Here is a 27,761-nt window from a genome sequence, read left to right as displayed (position 1 = left end):
ATTCATGAATACATAGAAACTCTTTCAAGATAAATGTACAAATTTTATTACAAAAGAAGACAATTAATTATTCGTCTCACTTTCAAGGCCACACACCACAATGCAAAATTAAAACATTAAAGTACTTTATTGGTAAGGAAGAAACCAAACTGATAGCCACAATAGAGGGAAAACAATATACATATATGGAGTGCATCAGTTACCTGAGAATCTCCGAGCAAATAAAGCAGCGGCAAGAAGTATCTTGCTGCCCATCTCTTCCACAAAACGATAGTAAGCCTGCCTGAAACTCCTTTTGAAGACCAACAATCCAACAAACCCCCAAAATCCTGTGCCAAATCCACCTACAACAAATGCACTAAACAATATTTTATCCCGTGAATCTCCATCATCTGCAGCATCATTTTCAGGATTGAAGTCCTTAGTTGGTTTATTGCCAGGACATCTCTTTAGCAGGGGAGCTCCACAGAGTTGGGGATTGCCGTCATAAATTGAGGGGTCATCGAGAGTTTGCAGTTGATTTCCGGTGGGAATCGCTCCAGACAAATTATTGTTGGACAAGTTCAAACGGCTCAAAAGATATAGATTCGATAGACTGTTTGGGATTCGCCCGACCAAATTGTTGTTGGAAAGATCAAGAGATTCCAGAGAGGTCAACTCTCCAATCTTAGATGGAATTTCTCTATCCAAGAAATTATGTGACAAATTGAGACCACGTAAGTTGCGAAGGAACACAACTCTGAAGGAATCTCTCCAACAAGTTTGTTGCAAGAAAGATCAAAATTAACATCTGATAGATCCTTAGCGTATGCCATCTCTATTCCTTTTAGTACTTGTTGTATGGCTTCTCCATACCTAGTACGTAGATGATTCTTTTCAATCATGCCTGAGAAATTTCCAACACAGCGCGGGATGTACCCAGTCAAATTGTTGTTTCCGATGTCTAGAACTTGAAGCTGAGAAGCTTGACAGAGTGTATGAGGTATCACTCCTTGAAATTGATTACTCCTTAGTCGAAGAATTTTCAGATCAAGCATATTGTGTCGAATCCATTCAGGTATTCTACCAGACAACATATTTTCTCCAACATCCAACACTTCTAAATAAGTAGAGTTCTGCAAAGTGGAGGGAATCTGTCCTGTAAAAGTGTTGTTGTTCAAGTGCAGCCATGACAAGTAACGAGCAGCTCCAATGGATTCTGGAATTATGCCTGAAAGTTCATTGGACGACAAATCCAAATACGATAAATAACTGTCTTGCCAACAATCTGGCAAATATCCAGAGAAACCATTCATGGACAAAACTAAAAGAGTCAAATCACTCATATTGCACAATGAATCAGGCAGTGAACCATTGATGGAGTTCCGGGCCAATAATAAATATTCAAGATAAGGTAGCAGAAGATCAATGTTGCTCGGAAGGTGATTTATTATGTTATCTGAAAGATCTAAGCTCGTCAAGCTAGAAGAAAGGTTTGGAATTGTTCCATAGATGTGGTTCTTTGATAGGTCCAACTCCACCAAATTCATGTTGCCAAGCCACTTTGGGAGAGTTTCTGAAATGTTGCAATTGGATAAATCTAGCTGACTCAGCGCCATCTGGGATTGAAGCCATCGTGGAATCTGACCTCCAACGTTGGAAGATGCCATGTTGAGTTCTGTCAATTGAAAAGACGGTACCCAACTACATCCAAACTTAAAATTGATTAAGTTGTTGGATAGATAGAGCTTTTCTAATTTTGAGAGATTGACAAAGTGAACCTCAGAAATTGTTCCATTGAATGAGTTGTGTGAAATGTCCAAGCTCTCGAGATTTGATAGTTGCCCAAAAGAAATTGGAATTTCGCCACTTAATCGATTTGAAGAAAGATCCAACACCCAAAGTACCTTCAGTTTTCCAATGGATGATGGGATGGGGCCAACTAACTTGTTATCTCTCATAATCAAACCTCTTAAGAATGACAAATTTCCAAGAGATTCTGGAATTTGACCGCTAATATTTGATCTACTAAGATCCAGGTTTGTTATTTTTTTGACTTTATCCAACTCACTAGGTAAGTCACCATCAAAATTGTTGTAGCCCATATTTAGATTCAGTAAGTTTTGACTCGAACATCCTGAAATGTTCTTGAAAACTCTTGAGATCTTCCCATGAAAGGAATTATTCTGGAGACTCAATGATTCCAAGTGGCATTTACCAGACAAGAATTCTGAAATCCAATCCGATGCATGGTCAAGATTGTTCGATTCAAGGTTGAGATCAACAAATTTCCTTAATCTAAAAAAATGTAAGGGGGAAGAGTGATAATGATTCCATGAAATGCAAGGAGTTTCTCCAGAAATGAAGTTCGAACTAAGATCCGAGTATTCGACATGTGAAAGGAATGTTGAATTTATGCAGGAATTGGGCAAAGAAATGTTGTTAAATGAACAGCGGGACAAACGCAACATTGATAAAAAAGGAAGCCTGTTGAGTACATTGATGAAATTTCTATTTGTACCAAGGTCGATCCCACTCAAATCAAGACGCTCCAATGAAGACAGATTGCAAAGCCATGAGTTTATTATAGCTGAGATCAAGTGTGTGCAGGTTTGAGAGATTGCCAAGATGCTGTGGGACAGTTCCTTCAAAGGCAGCAGAAGAGAGATTAAGATAATGCAGTTGCTTCATCGATCCTAAATATTCAGGAATCATTTTGGATCGAAAGTCATTCCCACTCAAGTCCAAAGAATTCAGATACTTTAATTCAACTAGAGAAGGATCTAGTCTTTCACTACTTAAGATATTACTCAACAACATACCATTATATCTGAGATTAAGTTGGATAACATACCCTGTAATCTCATCACAAGTAATACCTTCCCATGTGCAGCAATCGATGCCCCGCCATGAAGGGAGTGTAATATTCGAAGGATCATCAAGGCTTGATTTGAACTTGAGAAGAGCTTTCCTCTCTACTGCAATGCAACCAATTGATGTATTTTTAGCAACACATGAACTCCACAACTCTGAAACAAACAATATAATAGAAAAGAGAAGAAAGAAAGCAAATATCTTCTTCATGTCGACACATAAACATAAACAGTATACAAAATGTTTATAGTGAAAGTAGGTAATGAACAAAGAAAGATTCATCAGTATTCAAATTAAGTTCTTTCACATCCAATGTTTCTTCATTGAGAACTTTCCACACGCCCACCAATTTAGTGCATTTAATAGGACATACTGAGTAAAAAAAGCCTGGCCACTTGGAACACCAAAAAAATTCAACATGCATTTATTCCATCAATAATATCTGATCCTTCTACCATTACCATTAGATACTTTTGATTAAATTGAGATAACAAGAAAAAAGACTTCAATATTTTATAATCGCCATTCAAGATTGAATAACATTTAAACAAATAAGTACAACAACATCTATATTAAGTTAATATGGAAGACATCTATAAGTTCGCACACATAAGACAATGTTGTTGACACACTTTCATCATTTAACTTACTTGTAGAATATCACATCAAATACATTTTTATTTCAAAAATTTAACTTCAAAACATTCAATAATACTAATATACAACTAAATGTAATATAATAAGATGGACATTTTCCTTGGCACTTCCACGTGATGACCAACCGACAATGATATCTTATTTATTTGTTTTTCATAAAATTAATGGGACAGTGCAATTTTCTACACTCCCTATTTTAAGTTTGAACACATTAATGAGACTGAGGCATGTGTTATAGACTTTGGAATCTCATAATTTCACTGTTATAATAATTCAATATTTATGGAATACACATTTTCAGGGACTTTGGAGTTGTCCACTTCACCAATAGTGACCAGCTGAGAATTATGAGAAAAGGGGACGTCGGATTAAAACTCTAAATGAAAGTAGAGGTTTGAAAAAGAATTTGAGCTTTATAAAGTAATTGAACAACAAAGGCTATGTCCCAACTTTTCAATGCAAATTATAAAAAATTTCTAAAGGAGCCAGGTGGCTAAAGGTCCAAAAGAATTAAAGGTACCCTACAAGAATGAGTTTACCAATGAATAAGGTCTTGAAGTACTATTGTGTAGCATTATATATTGATATCAGTATTTTAGTAGTATATAATATCGACTAAAGTGGGTCCAAATGGAATGCATAACGGTTCAGTATTACTGTGTGTAATGTAACATTTTATAAGAAAACATAATATATTTTTATATGTAATGAGGGTTGCATAGTAAAGAAACTTTAAGTAGACCAAGCTTAGAGAAGGCTGACAATATAAGAAACAATCATTAAGAACAAACTTTAAGAAGTGAACTGTATGCATTAATAGATGGAGATTTTAAGGCAAAGAGTATCTGATAGTGGAAAAAAGTTCAAATGAAGTAAGAGACTTCATCGATTTAGATTGAGTCCCACGAGGTCGAAAACATTTGATGTCAATAGCTCAAAATAGTATACAATTAATCAGTGGAACCTTTAGTGAATTAAGTACCTCTGAATTTATTCTATTTTGTGAGATGTAAAATAATCAAGTAGGCGAAAACAAGAATGCAGTGTAGCTGATGCCATATTTCCAATTGTAGGTAGATCTCTAAGCCGAGGATCAGTCAGAAAACTTTTTCTCCATTATGTCATTGGAACGACTCATCAAACACTTGGTTTGGATGAAGGATGGGCATCATATGTTTTGGAGTCTAACACGACGAAATACCTCTGTTTACAAATCCATCACCGCTCCATTACAATTTACACAAAGGAAAGACTAATCGGTATGAGAGTTATGAATGGTATCTTTCTGCATGATTGATTGGGTAAATGATTTATTTTCTTGATCTGCATCAGTAGAATATTGCAATAGAGTGCATAAAGTGGTCTACTATCCAAGGATGTATTTGGATTTTTGACAATGAATGCGATGATAGACTTTCCCCTTTTGTGTTTCCGTTTATGAGTTTGTTCATATTGATATCTAAATGAGTGCATCTCATCATATGATAATTAACCAACATGTTTTTTATTTACAGGTTCGGATGCTTGCTCGCATCTGCCACTTAAAGATTCTGTTAGTGAACCTTCACATCGGTATGATTCAACTTTATGGCAAGTTACTCAATTAAGAGCTGTTCCAACCTTCCTAAGTTGTTTGTTTTATGTAACTTTTCGTATAGTGTTAGAAGAAGCCGAGTCAAAAATTGTTTGCCAAGGACTGGACTCAAGAATGGAATTGAACTCATGATAAGCTATGCTCGAGTAATAATTCTTAATAAAGCTACGCTAGAGTACATTATTATTTTCTTATCCGTAATAATTCCAGATATCTTCGATGATTGAGATTGAAATTGAATTGGACTTTGATGTTGCTGGAGCTGAAGCAGCCAGCAATGTGGTATGCCCATCACCTTGTGTCATGTAGCATTTTCTGATGTGTTTAGTACTCACTCATTCAACTTGCATATGACTGGCTTCTCATTCTTGTGTCACTGCAAATGATGAAACCAAAAGACTTATTAATTCCTATCCCGTGCAGACATTAGACAAGTAGTCGGAGCAAATTGATTTATCTATGTTCTTTGCCTGAAGAATTTCCCCACCATACTTGGCCATGCTCGAAGCATTATATAACGCTTTGCGTTGAGCTAAATGAAAATATTTTGCTATGCTAAGAAAGGCATACCTTAACAGCACTAATGAATATCCATCGAATCTCTGTTCAAGATTAATGTACAAATTTTATTACAAATAACATTGATAGTCTCGCGTTCTTCAAGCTAGAGCCCACGCGCCACAATGCGAAACTAAAACATCAAAATACTATAATGTTAAAGAAAAAACAAACTGCAAGCCACAATAAAGGAAAATAATATATATACATATATGTGTTAATCAGTTACCTGAGAATCTCTGAGCAAATAATGCCCCAGCAAGAAGTATCTTGCTGCCCATCTCATCTGTACAATGAAAGTAAGCCTGTCTGAAACTCCTTTTGAAGACCAAAAATCCAACAAACCCCCAAAATCCTATGCCAAATCCACCAACAACAAATACACAAAACCATAGTTTATCCATTGAATCCCCATCATCTGCAGCATCATCTTCAGTATTGGAGTCCTTTGGTGGTTCATGGCTGGGACATCTCTTCGGCAGGGGAGCTCCACAGAGTTGGGGATTGCCCTCGTAACTTGAAGGTTCTTCGAGAGTTTGCAGTTGACTTCCAGTGGGAATTGGTCCCGACAGATTATTGTTGAACAAGTTCAGGTGGCTCAAACAATATAAATTTGATGGACTGTTGGGGATTCTCCTGACCAAATTGTTGTTTGAAAGATCAAGAGATTCCAGAGAAGTCAAGTCTCCAATCTTTGATGGAATTTCTCTACCTAAGGAATTATGTGACAAATTGAGACCACGTAAGTTGCGAAGGACCATCAACTCTGAAGGAATTTCTCCGACAAGATTGTTGCAAGAAAGATCAAAATTAACAACATCCGATAAATCCTTGGGAGTATTCCATCTCTATTCCTTTCAACACTTGATGCAAGGGATCTCCATAGAAAGAAAGTAGAACACGCTTTTCAATCATGCCTGAGAAATTTCCAACACAATGCGGGATAAACCCAGTCAAGTTGTTGTTTCCATGGTCTAGGATTTGAAGACGAGTGGCTTGACAAAGTGCATCAGGTATCACCCCCTGGAATAGATTACCCCTTAGTCTAAGAATTTCGAGAACAGGCAGCTTGTTTCCAATCCATTCAGGTATTTTACCTACAACATATTTTCTCCAACATCCAGCGCTTCTAAAAAGGTACAGTTCTGCAAAGTGGAGGGAATCTGTCCTATGAAACTGTTGTTGTTCAAGCGCAGCCATGTCAAGGAGTGAGCAGCTCCAATGGATTCCGGAATTATGCCTGAAAGCTCATTGGATGACAAATCTAAAAATGATAAATAACTATGTTGCCAACAATCTGCCACATTTCCAGAAAGACCATTCTTGGAGAGATCTAAAACACACAAACGGCTCATATTGCACAATGAATCAGGCAGTGAGCCATTGATGGAGTTACGGGCCAAGAACAAATTTACTAGAGAAGGTAGTCGGTGATCAATGTCGCTCGGAAGGTGATTTATTATGTTCTCTGAAAGAAGTAAGCTGTTCAATCTGGAAGGAAGCTTCGGAATTGTTCCATAAATATGGTTCTTTGATAGGTCCAACCCCACCAAATCCATGTTGCCAAGCCACTTTGGGATAGTTCCATTTATCTGGTTCTTAGATAGGTCCAACCACACCAAATTCATGTTGCCAAGCCACTTGGGTAGATATCCTGAAATGCTGCAGCTGGATAAATCTAGCTGACTCAATGCTTTCTGGTATTGAAGCGATGGTGGAATCTGACCTCCAATGTAGGAAAACATTCTGAGAGACTTCAATTGAAAAGGGGGCACCCAGTCGTATCCAAACTTAAAATTGATTAAGTTGTTGGATAGACCGAGCTCTTCTAATTTCGAGAGTTTGGCAAAGTGAACCTCAGAAATTGGTCCGTTGAACAAGTTGTATGAAATGTCCAACCTCTCAAGATTCGATAGTTGTCCCAAAATATTTGGAATTTCGCCCCTTAATTGATTGATAGAAAGATCCAACACTCTCAATGCCTTCAAATTTTCAAAGGATGATGGGATGGGGCCAACTAACTTGTTCCGTAACATATACATATCTCTCAAGCATGACAAATTCCCAAGAGATTCAGGAATTTGACCGCTAATATTTGATCCGCTAACATCAAAGTATGTTATTTTCTTTACTTTGTCCAACTCTTTAGGTAACTCACCACTAAATTTGTTGTAGCCCAAATTTAGAATCTGTAAGTTTTGACTCAGACATCCTGAAATGTTTTTGAAAGCTTCTGAGATATCCCTGTGAAAGTGATTACCCAGGAGATTCAATGATTCTAAGCGGCATTTACCGGACATGAATTTGGAAATCCAAACAGAAGGATGGTCAAGATTGTTTGCTGCAAGGTTGAGATCAACAAGATTGCTTAATCTAAGAAAATGTAAGGGCGAAGACTCATAATGATTCCATGAAAGATCAACAAACCTTAGTGAAGTCATATTTTGGAGAAAGCAAGGAGTTTCTCCAAAAGTGATGTTCGAACTAAGATCCAAGTACTGGACATGTGGAAGGAATGTTGAATTTATGCAGGAATTGGGCAAAGAAAACGTTGTTAAGTGCACACGATGACAAACGCAACACTGATAAAGAAGGAAGCATGTTGAGTACCTTAACAAAATTGTTATTTTGACCAAGGTTGATCCAACTCAAATCAAGATGCTCCAATGATGACAGATTGCAAAGTCGTGTTATCAATGGAGCTCAAGTGATTATAGCTGAGATCAAGGGTGTGCAGGTTTGAGAGATTGCCAAGATACTGTGGGACAGTGCCTCCAAAGCCAGCATAAGAGAGATTTAGATAATTCAGTTGCTTCATTGATCCTAAAGACTCAGGAATCATGCTGTATTGAAAGTCGTTCCCACTCAAGTCCAAATAATTCAAATACTTCAATTCAAGTAGAGAAGGATCTAGTCTTTTACTACGTATCTTATTACTTGACATACCATTGCATCTGAGATGAAGTTCAATAACTTACCCTGTAGTCTCATCACAAGTAATACCTTCCCATGTGCAGCAATCGATACTCCTCCATGAAGGCAGTATGTATGAAGAATAAAGAAGGCTTGACTTGAACTTGAGAAGAGCTTTCCTCTCGGCTGCAACGCAACCGATTGATGCATTTTTAGCAACACATAAAAACCACAACTCCGAAGAAAGACATATGATATAAAATAGAAGAAAACAAGCAGATATCATCTTCATATCGACAAACAAACATAAACAGAATACAAAATGTTTATTGCGAAAGTAGATGTAGGTGCAGATGATGAACAAAGAATGATTCACCAGTATTTATAGAGTGGCAATCACACGCACACACACAGACAATAAAGTTCCCAATCCATATACCAATTTCCGAAAGCACTTTGTGTTGTGGGTCAAGTGTTGCAAAAGATATTACAAAAAAATGAAACAGGGCAAAAGAAACACAGTAAAGTACACTTTCATACATTACATTAAAGGTGTCTAATCCCCCATGAAACACGAGAATCACTGATTGATTTGTAATAATACAGAGATTATATAATGCTGTGTTCGTACAGCTTTTGAGAATTTATGCGATATCCAGTAGCAAACTTCACCGCAATAATACAGAAATCCAAGTAAATAATATACATATGACTTACTTGAGCAAAAGGTAACAGAGATTTAGCAATAAGCGAAAAATTGAACCTGAGAGCCAATGGCTGTAGCCAATCTCCTTGTCGTAAGATTTATTTAATTACTGCACAAGGAGCAATCCAAATATACAATGCATAGAGGCAACTGCACGCTACTCGGCAGCAGATTTATGTCCATAAAGCAATGACCTTGCTGTGGCATATGCGACCTTAGCAGCATCATGTTCGGATTTTTTACGCGCGCAAAGTGCCTGCAACTCCTTCACTACCTTAGCTGCAGAGCCATACTTTTCCTCTAGATTTTCCCTGCTTTCATTTATTTCATCCAATGTTTGCTCCATGTTTTGAATCTCGTCTTCATATGATGAAACTTCTGACTCCATCTCGAGGAGCCTAGTTCTCACTGAAGAAATTTTTTCTTGAGAATTTTTCAGATGACTTTTCATGCTCGCGATGGTCTTGACTAACTCAGCATGATTGTGATTGATCTCATCCAGTCTACTTCTCTCACTATCGAGTAATTTCTGATAAGAATCGTTACTTGACATTGATTGCTCGATATCGGACAATGTCTTTGCAGAGTGAATGAGTTCCTTTACACGCTCCTTGAAATCTTGATGATCAACCTTTAGGCAATCCAGAGCAGCAAATGTAACATCTGCTTCTCGACTAATTGCTTCATGGTGCTCGGCATCCATTGTCGCCAATAAAGTAAGAAAGTCATTCACAAGAGCCATGGCAGCCTGACTAAATTTCTTTGAGACGGCATCTGACATATAATTGTTACGTCTTGTTGCCGGTAAATCTTGAGCAACCAGTGAAGGGCTAGTGTCTGCTACGAGCTCAGCATTGTGAACCGAAGGGTCACTAGATCTTCGAACTTCTTGAGAGCTTTCAGTTTCCGTAGACAAAGCATTTGAATGCATCTCACTAGGATCAACCGTAGCCGTAGATGAAACATCTTGTAAACAGAGGATAACAAATATGTCAAAGTATTCGACACTTCTAATCACAATACATATATATATTGCCAAGTTTATACTTACCGGTAGATGCATGTATACCCATAGAGGGCATCGGATGGAAAGCGAGTCTTCCCCACCAACCCTGAAGCTCGTCGCTTAAATTTTGACTAATTGCAGCTGCCATCCAAGAATGTTGAATTGAAGCAGATTTCTCAACCAAGTGCACTGTGTGAGGGCGATCACAAGTTAAAGAACCTGGAGATAAGAAATGAAATTCCATTTAGCAATACAACAGCCGAAAATCTAACTATGATAATAAATGTAACAACAGCACAATTTCGCCACTCCAATAACCACACGAAAACTAGGATACTTTTTTAACTAAATTGATTTTACATTTTCAGCAGAAACAAAACCAGAGAGCTAAATGGTTAGGCACTTCACCTTTAAAATCTCCATGAGAACTTTTGGGAGATCTCCTTGAAGATTCATGGGATTTCTCATCCTGATGTTTAAACTTTCTGATCTTTCTGGGTACAGCCCCAACATACTGGACACGCTGTGAGCCGTCGTTCACGGGCGACTTCTTATCAGCTGTCTCATCATTTTGTGTTCTTTTGTCGACAAAGTTAACATTCATTGAGTTCAAACTGTCTTTCTTGGGTGACTTCTTATCAGCTGTCTCATCATTTCGTGTTCTTTTGTCGACGAAGTTAACATTTATTGAGTTCCTCCTGTCGTTCTCCGGTGACTTCTTATCAGCTGTCTCATCGTTTCGTGTTCTTTTGTCGACGAAGTTAACATTTATTGAGTTCAAGCTGTCGTTCTCAGGTGACTTCTTATCAGCTGTCTCATCATTTCGTGTTCTTGTGTCGACAAAGTTAACATTTATTGAGTTCCTGCTTTCGTTCACGGGTGACTTCTTATCCGCTGTCTCATCTCTTTCTGTTCTTTTGTCGACGAAGTTAACATTTATTGAGTTCTTGCTGTCGTTCACGGGTGACTTCTTATCTGCTCTCTCATCACTTTCTGTTCTTTTGTCGACAAAGTTAACATTTATTGAGCTCTTGTTGTCGTTTGCGGGTGACTTCTTATTCGTTTTGTCATTGCTTTGTGGTCTTTGGTCGACGAAGTTAACATTTATTGAGCTCTTGTTGTCGTTCGCGGGTGACTTCTTATCCGCTTTCTCATTACTTTGTGGTCTTTGGTCGACGAAGTTAACATTTATTGAGCTCTTGTTGTCGTTTGCGGGTGACTTCTTATCCGCTTTCTCATTACTTTGTGGTCTTTGGTCGACGAAGTTAACATTTATCGAGTTCCGGCCGCCACTGCTTGTCGCAGCTGTAGGAGATGAACTCGTCCTTTCATTGGATTCTCGCTCTAGCTCGTCTTGCCAAACTCTGTAGCCGCAAGATCCTTCACCCTGTACATAATTCAAACAAACAAACACCATCCTAACATGCCAAAGCATAAGATCAAACACTACAACCCCAGACAAAATGCAGTTTCTTCAATGCCAACAAGAACCTCAACAGATTCAAGAATCAAACTCAATTTCGTCAAGTCTATAATTACAGTTTGATGCATAATTCACAATAGAGAATGTACTGATTCAGAAAAAGAGGAAATCGACACAGATTAACTATGGAACTGATTTCAAATTCTCTGTACCTCTTTTATTCTGCACATGAACAGGATCCGACCCGCATTTTTCCCGGACTTCTCCCTGCTGACCCGGCAAACGCCGGCGTTGCAGCCCCCGCAGGAGGGGACGTCGATGAACTCGTTAGCACTCACATCGTCAGCCCACTTGAAGAACTTGTGCTGATTTATAGCAACCAAAATCAAAGACAAAAAAAAATCGAAAGAAATGGACAACGGACAGCAAAGATTAGTAGCAGAGGAACCCACCTCCTTCGATTGGCAAGTGTAGAAATTCCGATTTGGGTTTTTTTCAGTAGATGAGGTGAAAATTCGGCAACGCGAGCTACAAAAAGGACATAGCAAGCAGCGCTCGTACCCATCACGCGGCGGTGGCCGTGGCGGCGTCGACGGCGGCGGCGGCGATTTCTCCGCCGGTGGGAAGTGTTCGGACCACAAGCCTCGCATTCTCGCACCCGAAAAATGCCTCCTTTTCCACTTCTAGAGATTCGAACTGTTGCCCATTGTCGCCGTGACTCCTTGCAGCGTAGACTTTGACTGTTGCCGTCGTTGCTATAAAGAGTAATAATATCTGGCGCTGGAGTCCCGGGACCGCCAAAGAGTTGTTGCACCAGCTTCTGTCTTCTCAAAGTGACTGTCAATTCACAGTACTCTGTTTCAGTGTTTCCCATTTTCCACATACACATATAAATTGCTCCCATTTCACCATTGAAGCATAAATTGATTATTCATTCGCTCCCTCTGAGAATGAGAGTCATGGGCCTCTCTGCAATCCAGCCCTTCTTAACAATCCTTACTGCAATCTTGTTTCTTGATTCATCTACAGCGCTTGAATTTCCTCACGAGCTCGTCAATGAAATCCTCCCTGAATTCACCAACGCTGCCCAATCCCCAATTTCAGCTCCGTACAGCCCTGCCCAATCTCCATCCAACGAAAATCCATCTCCTCTGACGCCTGCACTCTTCGTCATTGGAGACTCCTCCGTCGACTGCGGCACCAACAATTTTCTCGGGACGTTTGCTCGCGCAGACAGGCCGCCGTACGGCAGAGACTTTGACACTCATCAGGCGACAGGGCGGTTCTGCAATGGCAGAATCCCTGTCGATTTTCTTGGTACTCCTACAGCCCTGATTTATTTTTTCTCTCGTTTTTATCTTGATTTGTGTTTATAATTCTTGGTCTGAATCTTGATTAGCACTTCGACTTGGATTGCCATTTGTGCCGAGCTACCTCGGCCAGACAGGATCGGTAAACGACATGGTTCGTGGCGTGAATTATGCTTCAGCAGGCGCAGGGATCATCTTCTCCAGTGGCTCTGAATTGGTAGAGTAATTCCCTATTCATCAAGAACTTCTACTCATTTGCAGATGAACAATTATATGTATATATATATAAATCGAATTCTTGATACATAACAATGTCGAACATTTTCGAACAGGGGCAGCACATCTCACTGACGCAGCAAATCCAGCAGGTGATGGACACATTCCAGCAGTTCATCCTCAGCATGGGAGAAAACGCCGCCTACGATCTAATCTCGAGCTCCATATTCTACATTTCAATCGGGAGCAACGACTACATACATTACTACCTCCGTAACGTGTCCAACGTGCAATCCTTGTATCTCCCCTGGAATTTCAACCAATTCTTAGCTCAGACGATGAAGCAGGAGATCGAGGTGACGATTCCTTTCCCTCCATCGCTGCTTCGTATTATTCCTATTCAAATTGTCCTAAAAATGCTTGATCTTGCAGAACTTGTACAATGCCAATGTAAGAAATGTCGTCCTAATGGGGCTGGCGCCATTGGGGTGCGCGCCGTATTACCTCTGGCTATACAGCAGCGCAAATGGCGAATGTATCGAAGTTATAAACAACATGATACTCGAGTTCAACTTTGCTATGAAGTACATGGTGGAGGAGCTCAACCACGTACTCCCGGACGCCAACATAGTTTTCTGCGACGCATTTGAAGGATCGATGGACATAATAAAGAATCACGATTATTATGGTAAAAATCTCGATTTCCAAGCTATGTTTACCTCTATGATGAACTCCCGAGATGTTTAATATCCCCTTCTGTTCGCGCGCGCTTTCAGGGTTCGATGTTACAACCGACGCCTGCTGTGGCTTAGGGAAGTATAGGGGATGGATAATGTGCATTGCGACTAATATGGCTTGCAGCAACGCTACTAATCATATTTGGTGGGATCAGTTCCATCCCACTGCAGCAGTTAACGAAATACTCGCAGACAACGTGTGGTCTGGACAACACACGAGCATGTGTTCTCCGATGAATTTGAAAGACATGATATCTCGGAATGGAAAACAATGAAGCGCGAAAGCACAGATGCAACGATAATTTCATGTAGATATGGAATTCTTTCAGCTATTCTTTAGTGACACGTAAATATGTAAACATTTCATAGAAACTTTATGCATTCGATCTGAGCATACAAGTCGATGTTCGGAAAGAAGCTCTCGCATTTCATACATTTTTCAGTCAGCATACAGAAATTAGCCCCTGATGTTGTTATCAGTTCAGAGAACTAAATATACAGTTTTTCTTTTTTGATTTTTCCTCATAACATGGCGAATATGAAATTGTAAATATAAATTTTCACCGAGATTTTGGGCCTATAAGCTATACTATGTAACTGATTCACTGAGGTTTTGGAAAATAAATTATGTAACTTTATTTACCATCAATGGTTTTATCTGAAGTGTTAACAACCTTAATTGTATCGAAATCGAACAGCTTCTTCCAATTTCGCTTGTAACTTCAACAAATCAGTTCTGAATCTGGAACTTCGGTCTCCATGATGAAGTTGGGAAAAGCAAGAGTGATCTCCCTGGAAAATGACAGAGTTTGGTGAGTTATGAATTCATCGAAGAGTCATGTATATATATATATATATATGGAAAGCGAAGACGACCTCAAATATGGAAGAGTCATGTTCTTTGTAAGAGAAGGATACTTGGCAACCAATTGTTTCCATTCTTCTGGATCTATTTTTCCATCTTTTTTCAAGTCTGCCTCCCAGAACGCCTGTTGGAAGATTGGTACTAAAAATGTTACAGTGCTATGTCAAGAAATGCTTAAAAAGAAAGGTTCGATTTATTTTCATATTATACCTTGTCTACAATTGCTTCGACATCATCATCTGAAAGCGACAACTCCGATTCACTGAGTGTAGCCATCACCATATCCTTCAGCTAATGATTTCCAAAAAAGAGACAATGAATATATATATATATATATATATATCTTGAATAACTATGAGAAACAAAATTATAAATGAAATATTAACCTCTTCTCGTTCTATGTAGCCGGTGCAGTTGAGATCATACAACTTGAATGCAACTGCAACAAAATTACATGATGTATCAGTAAAAGAAAATCATATCCATTTTGACTGTAGAATTTTCTCCCGAATGTATTTAATGACTGACTAAGAAACCTTATGTTGCTTACACTCTATCTTATCTGACTCTGGAGTGTCCGGATGGAAGATGCTCAATGCCCGAACAAATTCTCCAAATTCAATTACCCCAGTGTGCTGAGGATCAAATAGCTCAAACAACTGCAGGTGCATTAGATGTAGTTCTATGTAAGTTTTCAAGAATTGTAGTAAATTCATATCCATAATTCAGCAAAGTGATATGAATCATATAAAATCAGACCCTTTCCGCAAGCAGATTCCTGCTGCTGCAGTTAAAAAGCGCATTCAAGAATTCTTCCTACAGCCAAACAATATCAGATAAGTACCCAAACACACAAGAAATGCAAAAGACAATTCACTAATTAAGCAAATCTTGTGAATGATTTACGGCACAATTAAAGGAATGGTTGGAGGAGTCTGGCAATTTTCTTGTGCACCTACAATATTGGGTGTGATGCTGACATAACCAGATATTTAACATGATATTATATGCTGTCGAACAGTATAGGATCTCTTCTCAGAAGAATCAGTTGGTTGCTATCAGATTTTGCACACTTCAATTAATGACTCAATAAATTCAAGTTTTCTTTGAACAACATTAGTAGCAAGAAACAAGCGTTTTAATGTGATATGTGCAATACATTTGCCGCTTTAATATGGTAAGCTATTATTCTAAAAATGATGCAGCAGCATGTTATATTGTCCTAAGACTAAACTAGCAGTCGGAACAGTACAGCCCTGTCCCATCCCTGTCCTGACTAGGTTTCAGGACGGAACTTGAACATTCCACATTAAGGAAAAAAATAAAAAGTACCTTGTGAATCCGACCGTCATTGATCACTGAATTGCTCAATTGTTCGAACAGGATATGTAGCGCCTCTACTTCATTGACATTAACTGCAGGAACAGAGAGTTTGAGAATCCAATTTAATGATATTTCCAGAACAAAGAATCTGATTTCTCATCTCCAATGTTCGACTCACAAGTTGTCTCAGAGGCAAGAATGGCATGCTCTTCAAACCCAAGCGAAGTTTTCGCTTTCGATAGGCAAAAGCAGCTGGTTAGTGACTTCATGATCCGATCAAGGGCTTACAAATGAAAACTGCAGATGAAAACATTAAGAACATGCATCAAATATATTCGAACAGCTATCAGCAAATTCAAAGATAAACAGTGAAAGTAATGATGCATCTTTAAACATGAAAACGACAGAAATTTTCTTAGGCTCAGATCTTCCAAAATTTTGAGAAAACAGATCAACCATCCTTTTTCCCCCTTTTTGGAAGGATTTTGTAAGTCAATCCCAATCCCCAATCACGTTCACATAGATTGCATATTATACCATACAATATGCAATAGTGATTGAATTAAATAAAGTAAAGGTTCTTAAGATTTCTCCTTATTTTAAATCAAACACCTTAAGAAAATTGCCATTTCATAGATCAAAATGGAGAAAATGCAGAAGAATAAAGCAAGCTAAGTTTATTACTGCAGTAATAACATCGTGATTTCAACACAGAAATTCATCATAATAATCATCATTTGATATTCCAAAAAACAGCAACTGATCCACATCTCCTAGGGCTAAATCACTCTACACTGCAGTAACTATCGAATCATTCGAGTCAACTACTCAAAAATTTGGGGGAAATAAACTTAACGGAACTACCAACACGTTCCCTCACCATCGTGCTGCTTTTCAAAAGGTAGGACCCAAAAAAAGAACAAAATGTCTGAAAAGGCACTCGAAACCCCTACATTCCACTGTTTAACTTCCAACTTTACAGCAGCAATGATTCAACTCCACCACGAAAAGCCATCAAATCATTCAATCGACAGAAAAATTTAAAAAGCATGCAATCAATCCAGCCAATTCATCGACACGCGTTGCCATGACGACGCAATGAAATCGAAACTGAGAGTCTCGGCCGCGTCAACGGCGTGGAAAAGAACAGGAGAGGGAGGGAACGAACTCACCTTGTGAAATTCCGGTGGATCTGGGGGAGGTGTTAGCCTGTGCAATGCTTCGACTATAGCCCCTTCCTCGCTCGCCGCTTTATAGATGGCAAAGACTCGAACTTTGAATTGATTATTCAATATTCCATATCTATATGGTTCTGCATTAACCGCCCATTTTTACTTTTTTGGTGTATTCCTTGCTGGCGAAGATATATATATATATATATTTTATAACTGCCAATCCGACTAACTGTTGATTGCAACTTCTTTCACCATTAATGGCTACATCCTCGCCTGTAATAAAATTAAGGACAAAAATAAATCACTAGCACATTAATTTTAAACCATTAACAAATTATCATTAATAAATATAATATATTATATTATATAATGTGCTAAATATTATATGATCAATTTAGTAATGAAATTAAAATATATTTTGTTAAAATCATAAAAGCGATCGAAAAAAAAAAAAAGAAAAAAAAAATGGTTATCTTTAGTCTATCTATACCAAATTAGTTCTAAAAAAAAAAGATTCTTATATATATCCAATATAGTGTTAATGTGTGATATATATTGAGATTAATTGTGCGAAGATACTAGTAACTCTAGTTATACATATAGAAATATATCTTTCTCGTGCTTTTATATTATTTTTATCTAATTTTAAAAATATTTAAAAGAAATAATATATATATTCAATTAAAAAAATATATAAACAAATACTTTATCATCTTAATATTATATTTCTTCTATAAATTGTTATTTATATTTTTTTTTATTAAAATTTTTATTTATGTACATGGAAGCTATATTATAAACATTTATTCAAATAATATTTTAGCTATATGACTCACTGACACTCACTATAAAAAAATTATAGTTTTTAATTTTAAAAATTAACTTATAAATAATTTCTAATATATAACAATAAATTAATTATAATATACAAATATAATTAATAAAAATATTTAGTAAATAAAATAAAAGCATCTTATTAAATTTGTATTTAAGTTTACAATGGAAAATGTTAGCAACAATTATCAAAATTCTTTATTTGAAATTAAATATAAAAATTAAATTATATATAAAATTATTATAAATTTTTTAAATTAAAAAAATATTTTAAAATTTAAAACCTACTAAAACTATTTAGAATAATTAAAATGATATAAATAAAATTTTCTAAATAACTTATCTGAAATATTGTATGATTAAAACGTCCAGACTATAAATTAATATTACCTTATAAACAAAAACAAAAAACAAAACAAATTAGACACTGAAAATAAAATAAAACTAAAAAAATAAACAATGTTAGACCAAAATAAGAAATAAATTAAAAGGCTAAATTGCACAAAACCTTGTGCACCAAATCCCCTATACTTCACAAACTCTCTCGTGAATAAATTTTAAAAATTTTAGACTAAATGAAATTAAGATTCTAAAATTTATTCGCAATTACATTTAAATAAGGACAGTAGAGAGAGTTAAGACACAGAGTTTATGAATAAAATTACAATAAAATGCTATAAGATAATCTAAAAATAAGAATATCTAACAAACAAAGCATTAAACAAATAAAATATTTTGCGAGGAGAAATCGAATACAGATTTTCAATTTATTTTATTGATTAACAATACTCAACTTTAAGATAACTTCAGTCGATAATAATAAAATCTTTGAGCATCCTGACGGAGGCAGTCTCCTCAAACAATGGTGATTTCACATTTTTCAGGTGTATGCAAAAACAGCCAAACGAAAATAATTTAGTCAATAGAAAAAAAAAATGAAATCCAAAGATTAAAGAAAAATACTCAAATAGATGTAAGATTGATTCACAAGAAGAATATAGAAAATAAATGTGAAAAAGAAATCTACAGGTTAGAGAGAAATACTCAAACAACTCTGTAAGAAGAATATGCAAAATAATTATAAAAATGTGTGAAAGAAAAGCAAATCTAAAAGAAAACCGTATAAAAACTAATTTTTTACAAAAATTTATTTAAATTATACTGTAAAATTATCAAGTTAAAAATGTATATACACACTAACACCTAAAATAAGGAATAAAAAAAACCATATAAAAATAATTGTATAATAAAAATTGAACATGTTTATTTATTTTTTTTAAAACTATTATTTGAAGAAACTTTATATTAGACATAATTTTGGATATTTATAAATACTAAGATTTATAACTGAAACGTAAATAATAATTATTTAAAATATTTTTGTTTAAAGTAGAAGACAAAAGTTTAATTATAAAATATTGTTAATTAAAAATAAATTTATTAAAAATTTAAAAATTACTATAAAAGAATAAATTCTCTAACAAAGTAAAAACACTGCAACTATACTTAATATAGACTTTAAAAACTGTAAAAAAAATCAAAAATAAAATTTCAAAAATCTGAAATTGTAGGAATCCCAAACACCCTTTAATACAGAATAAGATATTCTCGATATTAGATTTGGGTCATAATGAAATTATTGTTTCAACGGAGGCAATTTGCAAGTCATTAATGGCCATGTGGTTGGCCTAACAAGAAACTACCAATTTTATTTTTATTCTATTTGTGTTGGAGACATGAGTTGACATTTTATTTTATTTGTATTTTTTAATTTTTACCATAAACGCATACTTAATTTTATTTTTTCTTTAGTTTTAACATTTTTACTACATTAATTCACCCTAAAAATATATTACTCCTTCCGTCCCACCTACTATATTGTGCTGTTTCTGTTCTTCACACATCTCATGTATTTTCATTTTCTGAAAAATATTTAACCATCTTAGTCTCATTTTAATTTTTCTAATTAATTTTTTTTAATTTTAATTAAAATAATTAGTCATTTTAATCTTAATCTATAATGGTGATTTATATTATAGGTTAATTATTTTTACTAATACATTCTTAATTATCTACTAATTGTACCTAAATTCTCGTGTTTACGGTAATCAAGATACCCAATGTGGGACGGGGGAGTATATTTTAATAAAATATAATGTTCAAATTACTGTTAAGAAATTAAAAAAAAATCCTAAATATTGAATGGGTAGATGAATTGATTTTTTTTATATGATAATTGAAAACTGTGTAGATAATATAAAAAATAATATTTTATATTGAATAGTTCACGTTAGTTGATGATATATATTATATTAATATGTATGTATATTTGTATTTTTTAAAATAATATTTATGAGAAATTGTTCCATTAAAAAATAAACAAATTAAATATATATCCACCTCTTTAATATTTAGAATTTATTTTCTTAATTATAGTACGAGTTTTATATTTGCTAATTATTCTCTATTTTCAAGTTTATCTTGCACCATTTTATTTAGGTGTACTTTTAATTTTCAACTAACATACTTCGTCCGTTGTTTACCATTTTTGTCCATTCCAAAACAATAGTTTCATTTCCATAAATAATCATATCACTGTAAATTTATCCTTACTTTTTCATTATTATTACACAATTGCAACTACTTTTTACACTAATAAACTCGGACAAAAAAGTGTTTTATCCGTGCTTTTTACCCAATATAATATCAATATTCCTTAACTCCCGTGCCAAACATAACCCAGACTATAGTTATGAGACGGAGAGAGTATTACATAAGATAATATATTTTTATTTGAAACTTTTCGAAACTCAGAACATCAATACAAAATAAATAGATTTCCAAACAATATAGGGTATGTTTCTTTGCACCAAATTTTTCAAATTTTACTATTTGAATTCTGCGTTTTTCGAAAACAAAATATATATTTTTTCTCACAAAATATTCCATCAAACATTATTTTAATACCAAACTCAAACCAAAATTTTACCAAACTTATCAAAAGAAACATATTTCAATTAAATATATATATATATTACTATAAATTATATAGCACGAAAATCTAAAATCCAAACATACACACTTCTAATTATCTACCCAACCAATTCTTTGATCACTATTTGATTATCCAAGATTTGTTGATTTTCAATTTAATAGGGTGTGTTTGTCTGTGGGGGATTTGATTGGATTTACACTGTTAATCCAATTTTTTTTTTTCCAAAAACATGGAATCAAACACCTATTTTTCATTTTTTATATTATACTAAAAATCAATTTTACATTCAAAACATCACATCAACACCTATTTATATCACGTCATACAACTATTCAAATTTTATTATTTAAATCCTAACTCAAAATCCAAACCCCCAAACAAACACATGGGGTGTGTTCGTTTGTAAGATTTTTGCAAAATCTTACTATTCATTAAATTTCTCCCCCACTCCCCCCTAAAAAAAAAATCAAATCAAATACTTATTTTTTTATTTTTTTTTATATTATAGTATAAGTTAATTTTTCATTCAAAACATCACATCAACACCTATTTATATCACATCATACTACTATTACAATTCAAAATTTTTACTATTCAAATCCCAACATCAAAATCCAAACCTCCAAACAAACACACCCATAATTTATTTCGAATTGAATCCATTTGAACGTTTCAGCTGCATCGTGTCACAGATTGATTTTTTAAAAAGTAGTGTCGTTTTCAAGTCTTTATGCATAAAGAATTAGGCAATATATATATATTTAATTAAATAAATCTATTAAGGCACTATTTAATATTGCACTTTATACATGTTATGCATTAAATAATTACTAATTACTTAATTAATCAATTATCGACCCCACAAAGATGATAATAATACTAATTAATCATGTTTATGATTTTATAATTATGATTTAAAGTGCGGACGTGTCGCGCGTTTTCCAAGTCCACCAATGCAAACCTATTTTGTTGACTTTGATAATTCCTACTTTATTGAATATTATTAATTAATTAATTAATTAATTAATTAATTGTGGAGCTGTCGAAGCTACAAAGATGAGATCTATGGATGTCATTAGCCATTACTGTTAGGATTCAAAAATATATTGGACGTGATGTGTGATTAAAATTTGGTTAGTGAAAAGTCAAATTAATTTATTGATTGTGGATATTATTATTTAATTTTCAGTTTGAATACTAATAAAAATTAGTAAAATGTTTTATTGATAAAATACAGTTCTATTTTATCATATTTTTCTTAGTGAAATTCTAGAATAAAGGGCTACATCAAATTTTTTAATCTAAACGAGAAGATGTGTGTAATGTAGAATAACAGTCTTTTTTTCCTAAAACAAAATAAAATTGGTTCAGACTTTTTTTACACAAGGTACTGTTGAAGCTATTCATTTTTTAAAAAATATCACATCAAATATATATATATATATATTTTTTCTTACAAAATATCGAATCAAATACTAATTTTTTATTTTTTTCAAACTTCTAAAATTCCAAAAACCTCCAAAAAAAACCTATGTCTAAACAAGGCCTAGTATTACATAAGAATGCACGAAGGAAAAAAACACACACACAGTTGACATAAAAATGGCCATAACCCATTTGAGATCATTGTTATTAATTTCAATGTGATTGCAATTTATTCAAGACTAAAAGGATATCGACATGTAATACAAGGTACAAAGTGTTCATTTGTATGTACCAAAACTATAGCTTGAAATAGAAAATTGAAACTTTTATTGACGTTATTTTGCATGAGGCTTTTCTTTCAGTTGAAAAATAAAGGAGTTCGACATCTGCATTCTCTAGCGTGATTTGCATTGTCGGATTTAATCGGAGTTTTACCCATAGCGTATTCGAAAGATAACGGCTGCAGATTCCCACGTTACAAAATAAATAAATAAATAATATGTCAAACCTAAATACTTTCAATTAGTAATGATTCTATTTCATCCCTTTACAAGACAAGACACATTATTTATCACTTCAACACTAAAAACGACAATAATTATGGGTGTCCATATTCAAGCAGGCCAGATTCAATGGTTAAAACAATTGACTTGTTAAATGTAGCTTTTTAAATAAATACAATATTAATCAATCAATCAAGAATTAACATACATTTAATCACTTATCGTGTGTTTTTTTGATTAGTTTGGAAAAATATTTGGTATTAAACTAATATTGATGGGATATTTTGTAAGAAAAATATATATATATTTTTTTAAAAAACGCAAAAATAAAAGAGTAAAAAATTGGGTATCCGAGGCTAAAGAAACACCCTGAATCTTCTCAACAAAGAGATGGACCTAACAATACAAAACATAAATCAATCATATGTCAAAATGGAAGTCGAAAGAAAGCAGCCTTGCAAACTGCATCAGTCTTGCCAAGATGTTGGATCGATCCGAAGCTCATTGCCATTTCTGTTTCCGAAGAGTTAGCGTCGGGCTAGCAGAAAATCAAATCCGCCGAACTGAGAAAAGTTTCTGTCATTGACGACAACTCCAAGTGTCTCTCGGCTTCTCTTACGCACAATTTCCGTAAGGTGAAAAGGATTGCTTATTACAATGAAAATACTTGCATACTTCACAAGTGATTCATTATACATAAAACTTCAGCTCAAGACAAATATAAAACTTTTATATATTACAAACAAGCCAATGATCGTCTCGAGTACTTCTAACTAAAACCCACACCTGACAGCAGAATTAAAACATCAACGGCGACTTTCATTCAAGGAAAACACTAACTGAAAACTACGAAAATTAAAAACATTCTATATATATATTATATTTCACTTACCTGAGATTCTTCGACATAATAACGCCACAGCGAGCAGAATCTTGTTGCCCATCTCATCTGTAAAGCCAAAGTAAGCCTGTCTGAAGCTCCTTTTGAATACCAACAATCCAACGAAGCCCCAAAATCCAGTGGCAAATCCTCCCACCACAAATGCCCAAAACCATATTTTATCCATTGAGTCTACATCTCCTTCAGCATGATTTTTAGCATTTGAAGCATTCGGAGAATTGTCTCCATGACATGTCTTTGGCAGAGGAGCTCCACAGAGTTGAGGATTGCCACCATAACTTGCATGGTCTCCGAGAGTTTGCAGTTGCTTTCCTGTGGGAATCTGCCCGGATAAATTATTGTTGGATACGTTCAAGTGGCTCAGAAAGTATAAATTTGAGAGACTATTTGGGATTCTTCCAAACAAATTGTTGCTCGAAAGATCAAGAGATTCCAAAGCCGTCATATCTCCAATCTTTGCTGGAATTTCTCCATCCAATGAATTATGTGACAAATTGAGGCCATGCAAGTTGCGAAGGTCCATCATCTCTAAAGGAATTTTCCCGGAAAGATTATTGCATGAAAGATCCAAATTAACAAGATATCCTATATTACTAGAGTACTCCATCACTGCTCCTTTGAACACTTGATGTAAGCTCTGAAAATACATGGTTAGACTTGGAGACTTAATTTCAATCATGCCTGAGAGATTTCCAAAGCAGTGAGGGATGTATCCGCTCAACTTGTTATTCCCGAGGTCTAGCATTTGAAGTTGAGAAGCTTCACAGAGTGCCCGAGGAATTTCCCCATGAAATTGATTATTCCTCAACTTAAGAATAAACAATAAAAGTTGCTTATTTCCGATCCATGCAGGTATTTTACCGGACAACATATTTTCTCCAACGTCTAAAGCTTCTAAATAAGTACAGTTTTGTAAAGTGGAGGGAATTGGTCCTGAAAGCATGTTGTTGTTCAACAAAAGCCATTGCAATCCGCCAGCACCTCCAATGGATTTAGGAATGGTGCCTGAAAGCTCATTGGATGACAATGACAAAAACTTTAAGCCTTGAAACTTTTGCCAACATTCCAACATAGTACCAGATAAGTTATTGCCGGAGAGATCTATAACCATCAAATCTATCATATTGCACAATGAATCAGGCAGTGAGCCATTAATAGAGTTTCGGCTCATTAATAAATATTTCAGAAGAGGTAACATGTAACCAATGTCGCTCGGTAGAGTTCCTGAAATGCCGCAATTGGATAAATTAAGGGCAATTAGTGCCTTCTGGGATTGTAGCCATGCAGGAAACTGACCTCCAATGTTGGATGATCCCATGTCGAGATATGTCAATTGAAAAGAGGGCATCCAGCCATGTTCAAACTTAAAATTGATCGAGTTGGAGGATACAAGAAGTCTTTTTAATTTTGAGAGCTTGTCAAAGTGGATTTCAGAAATTATTCCATTGAACAAGTTGTCTGAAATGCCCAACTTCTCCAAATTTGATAGTTGCCCCAAAAATATTGGAATTTCTCCACTTAATTGATTAGAAGAGAGACGCAACCATCTCAATGCTTTCAACTTTCTAAAGGATGATGGAATGAGACCCACTATCTTGTTATAAGAGATATCCAACACTTCCAAACCCGACAAGTTTCCAAGAGATTCAGGAATTTGACCACTTATATTTGAACCAGAAAGATCAAGAGATGTTAATCGTTTGACCTTGTCCAAATCATTCGGTAAACCACCTTTGAAGTTGTTTCTTGACAATTCTAGGCTCTTCAAATTTTGACTCCAACATCCAGAAATATTGTTGAAAACCGCTGAAATCTCCCCATGAAAGTGATTATAAGACAGAGACAATGATTCCAAGCGGCAATTATCACCCAAGAGTTTGGAGATCCAATCTGACTCATATTCAAATTGGTTCCCACCAAGGTTGAGATGAACAAGGTTTCTTAATTTTAAAAATTGCAAGTGTGAAGTGTTGTATTGATTGTATGAAAGATCAAGAAACCCCAGAGAAGTCATATTGGAGAGAAAGCAAGGAACTTCTCCGTCAAATGAGTTCTCACTAAGATCCAAGCGATAGACATGTGAAAGAAATGAAGAATTTATGCAAGCATGGGATAAGTGATTGTTGTTAAGTGCACTGTCTGACAAACGCAGCACTGATAAAGAAGGTAGCACGTTGAGTACCTTAACTAAATCATTAGTTTGGGAAAGGTTAACCCAACTCATATCAAGATATTCCAACGATGAAAAGTTGGAAACCCATCCGATATCATGGGATACAAGGTCATTATTATTATGGAGATCTAGGCTGCGCATGTTTGAGAGATTTCCGAGATGGTCCGGGACAACACCATCAAGAAAACAGCTAGAGAGGTTAAGATACTGCAACTCAGTCATTGATCCTAAAAATTCAGGAATTCTACTTCCTTGAAACTTATTCCGACTCATGTCCAAATAATTGAGATACTTCAATTCCCTTAAAGAAGGATCAAGACTTTTACCCACTAACCTGTCATCGAAAATAGCCTTAGTCATGTCATCGTCGAAACTAACATTGCCCCTGAGATCAAGTTCGATAACATGCCCCGTAATCTGGTCGCAAGTGACACCTTCCCACGTGCAACAGTTCAGGTCCCTCCACGAGGACAATCTGTTCGTAGGATCGACAAGACTTGCTTTGAACTTGAGGAGAGCTTTCCTCTCTGCAGCAACACAACCAGAAGATGCATTTATGGCGACACACAAATTAATCTCCAACTCCAAAACAAACATTAACATAAGAAGAAGAAGAAGAAGACGTGAAGCAGATATCTTCTCCATAAAGACACTAAACTGAAACAAGATACAATTTGCTTTTAGTAAGTGATGTAATTTGTAAGTGCATATATTTATTCATGAGCGTCTATGGTCTGTTTCTTTGGTTTTGAGACTTAAAATTCAAATAGTAAAATTTGTACTAAAAGAAACGCATCCTTGGATTTTGGATAATTGTTCGATGAAATATAAATATAAATTGATTTAATATTATGAAGATAAAATTGATTTTAAATATAATATTAGAAAAATAAAAAAAATAAATAGTTGATTTGATATTTGTAGAGGAAAACAATTTAAGAATAGTAAACATCAAATCAAATTGCCCAAACCAAAATTCTCTCTTTTAATTATGAATATGAAAATGATGTGTCAGTGCAAATTTGTTCTTGATGTGAGTAGACGATTAGCAAAAACACTTGCTTTTGCTTTGTGAGTCAAGTCTTTCGTTTTGTCAGTTAATGGAAAACAACACAAAAGAATTCCATGCGCAATATAAAGTGATGACTGAGCGAACCATTAAACACCACAAGCATTCATTCATTAATTGATACCCACCACAATCAAACCATTCATTCATAGACCCACACAACAAGAGTATGCAAAAATTAATAAAATAAATAAATAAAATAAAGTATGTTAGAACTTATTCTTATCTTACTGTCTCAATATCCAAGGGTCCCATTTTTTTTTTTTTAAAGATTTTTGAATATTAATTATTATATAAAAACGTAGTAGAAATTAAAGAAAAATGACAAAAATACTTTATTAGTGTCTTATAATATTTATGCAAAAAATTATATTGTACGCAAAAAAATGGACCTTTAGAGATGATCGAAGATTTTTGGAGATATTTTTAAAATATCTTTTAAGATAAAAAAAAAGATATATGTATAAAATGAAAATAGTGCCGTGCTTGTTCGTGTAGTAACTCCAAAATTCTTCGTCAAAAATA

The 27,761-nt window shown here is 35.0% G+C and overlaps 6 protein-coding genes across 8 annotated transcripts; 1 reads left to right on the top strand and 5 right to left on the bottom strand.

Moving 5' to 3' along the window:
* Positions 1-195: 195 nt before the first annotated feature.
* LOC127255494 (receptor-like protein EIX2) lies at positions 196-6,423 on the bottom strand. Its single transcript, XM_051281024.1, has 4 exons — positions 5,892-6,423; positions 2,834-3,008; positions 856-2,277; positions 196-739 (listed from the first exon to the last, which is right to left on the bottom strand). The coding sequence occupies exons 1-4, from the start codon at positions 6,421-6,423 to the stop codon at positions 196-198; spliced, it is 2,673 nt and encodes an 890-aa protein (XP_051136981.1).
* On the bottom strand, positions 5,237-8,348 carry LOC127255906 (receptor-like protein EIX2). Its single transcript, XM_051281676.1, has 5 exons — positions 7,956-8,348; positions 6,764-7,874; positions 5,892-6,685; positions 5,675-5,795; positions 5,237-5,480 (listed from the first exon to the last, which is right to left on the bottom strand). Exons 1-3 carry the CDS (start codon positions 8,101-8,103, stop codon positions 6,679-6,681), a joined length of 1,266 nt encoding a protein of 421 aa, XP_051137633.1. The 5' UTR covers positions 8,104-8,348; the 3' UTR covers positions 5,237-5,480; positions 5,675-5,795; positions 5,892-6,678.
* Positions 8,349-8,619: 271 nt separating this feature from the next.
* Positions 8,620-12,451, bottom strand: LOC127255905 (uncharacterized). 2 transcript variants are annotated; one of them, XR_007839738.1, is made up of 6 exons: positions 12,163-12,451; positions 11,923-12,075; positions 10,696-11,674; positions 10,333-10,506; positions 9,339-10,247; positions 8,620-8,761 (listed from the first exon to the last, which is right to left on the bottom strand). XR_007839738.1 is itself a non-coding variant. In XM_051281675.1 (5 exons), the coding sequence occupies exons 1-5, from the start codon at positions 12,358-12,360 to the stop codon at positions 9,439-9,441; spliced, it is 2,313 nt and encodes a 770-aa protein (XP_051137632.1). In that variant the 5' UTR covers positions 12,361-12,451; the 3' UTR covers positions 9,074-9,438. The 2 variants fall into 2 exon arrangements, 1 of the variants encoding a protein (XP_051137632.1); XM_051281675.1 differs by lacking the exon at positions 8,620-8,761 and having other exon boundaries at positions 9,074-10,247.
* Positions 12,452-12,541: 90 nt separating this feature from the next.
* Positions 12,542-14,309, top strand: LOC127255907 (GDSL esterase/lipase 7). The gene is made up of 5 exons (XM_051281677.1): positions 12,542-13,027; positions 13,110-13,237; positions 13,353-13,592; positions 13,669-13,924; positions 14,013-14,309. Exons 1-5 carry the CDS (start codon positions 12,661-12,663, stop codon positions 14,246-14,248), a joined length of 1,227 nt encoding a protein of 408 aa, XP_051137634.1. The 5' UTR covers positions 12,542-12,660; the 3' UTR covers positions 14,249-14,309.
* Positions 14,310-14,372: 63 nt separating this feature from the next.
* Positions 14,373-17,497, bottom strand: LOC127255909 (calcineurin B-like protein 8). 2 transcript variants are annotated; one of them, XM_051281679.1, is made up of 9 exons: positions 17,042-17,265; positions 16,340-16,458; positions 16,171-16,253; positions 15,598-15,654; positions 15,389-15,497; positions 15,225-15,277; positions 15,049-15,129; positions 14,850-14,962; positions 14,373-14,765 (listed from the first exon to the last, which is right to left on the bottom strand). In XM_051281679.1, the coding sequence occupies exons 2-9, from the start codon at positions 16,428-16,430 to the stop codon at positions 14,696-14,698; spliced, it is 657 nt and encodes a 218-aa protein (XP_051137636.1). In that variant the 5' UTR covers positions 16,431-16,458; positions 17,042-17,265; the 3' UTR covers positions 14,373-14,695. The 2 variants fall into 2 exon arrangements, with proteins under 2 accessions (XP_051137636.1, XP_051137635.1); XM_051281678.1 differs by lacking the exon at positions 17,042-17,265 and adding an exon at positions 17,334-17,497 and having other exon boundaries at positions 14,374-14,765.
* On the bottom strand, positions 17,217-26,812 carry LOC127255493 (receptor-like protein EIX1). The gene is made up of 2 exons (XM_051281023.1): positions 23,986-26,812; positions 17,217-17,410 (listed from the first exon to the last, which is right to left on the bottom strand). The coding sequence occupies exons 1-2, from the start codon at positions 26,810-26,812 to the stop codon at positions 17,217-17,219; spliced, it is 3,021 nt and encodes a 1,006-aa protein (XP_051136980.1).
* Positions 26,813-27,761: the final 949 nt, after the last annotated feature.

Source organism: Andrographis paniculata, unplaced genomic scaffold (genome assembly GCF_009805555.1).
Source record: "Andrographis paniculata isolate CXL003 unplaced genomic scaffold, ASM980555v1 Contig54END, whole genome shotgun sequence".
NCBI lineage: Eukaryota > Viridiplantae > Streptophyta > Magnoliopsida > Lamiales > Acanthaceae > Andrographis > Andrographis paniculata.
The sequence above is the reverse complement of the archived record's forward strand: the minus strand, read 5'-3'. Positions and strand labels throughout refer to the sequence as shown.

Bases quoted from the DNA above. Each gene is read 5' to 3' on its own strand.
- LOC127255494 (XM_051281024.1), bottom strand. From the start codon at position 6,423: ATGGTCCTTCGCAACTTACGTGGTCTCAATTTGTCACATAATTCCTTA. The intron at 3,009-5,891 runs GTAACTGATTAA...TGTTTGTTTCAG, and splicing joins ATTTGCTCAGAGATTCTCAG to AGTTGTGGAGTTCATGTGTT. The intron at 740-855 runs GTATGGAGAAGC...AGATTCCTTCAG, and splicing joins AAGAATCATCTACGTACTAG to AGTTGTGTTCCTTCGCAACT.
- LOC127255906 (XM_051281676.1), bottom strand. From the start codon at position 8,103: ATGACTTCACTAAGGTTTGTTGATCTTTCATGGAATCATTATGAGTCT. The intron at 7,875-7,955 runs GTAAATGCCGCT...AAAACATTTCAG, and splicing joins GATTTCCAAATTCATGTCCG to GATGTCTGAGTCAAAACTTA.
- LOC127255905 (XM_051281675.1), bottom strand. From the start codon at position 12,360: ATGCGAGGCTTGTGGTCCGAACACTTCCCACCGGCGGAGAAATCGCCG. The intron at 11,675-11,922 runs GTACAGAGAATT...AATTATGTACAG, and splicing joins TCATGTGCAGAATAAAAGAG to GGTGAAGGATCTTGCGGCTA. The intron at 10,248-10,332 runs GTAAGTATAAAC...TCTGTTTACAAG, and splicing joins GGGTATACATGCATCTACCG to ATGTTTCATCTACGGCTACG.
- LOC127255907 (XM_051281677.1), top strand. From the start codon at position 12,661: ATGAGAGTCATGGGCCTCTCTGCAATCCAGCCCTTCTTAACAATCCTT. The intron at 13,028-13,109 runs GTACTCCTACAG...AATCTTGATTAG, and splicing joins AATCCCTGTCGATTTTCTTG to CACTTCGACTTGGATTGCCA. The intron at 13,593-13,668 runs GTGACGATTCCT...TTGATCTTGCAG, and splicing joins CGATGAAGCAGGAGATCGAG to AACTTGTACAATGCCAATGT.
- LOC127255909 (XM_051281678.1), bottom strand. From the start codon at position 16,430: ATGAAGTCACTAACCAGCTGCTTTTGCCTATCGAAAGCGAAAACTTCG. The intron at 15,130-15,224 runs GTTAATATTTCA...GGAAATCATTAG, and splicing joins GCTACATAGAACGAGAAGAG to CTGAAGGATATGGTGATGGC. The intron at 14,963-15,048 runs GTATAATATGAA...ATCTTCCAACAG, and splicing joins TCGAAGCAATTGTAGACAAG to GCGTTCTGGGAGGCAGACTT.
- LOC127255493 (XM_051281023.1), bottom strand. From the start codon at position 26,812: ATGGAGAAGATATCTGCTTCACGTCTTCTTCTTCTTCTTCTTATGTTA. The intron at 17,411-23,985 runs GTAAGTGAAATA...CCATCTATAAAG, and splicing joins ATTATGTCGAAGAATCTCAG to CGGCGAGCGAGGAAGGGGCT.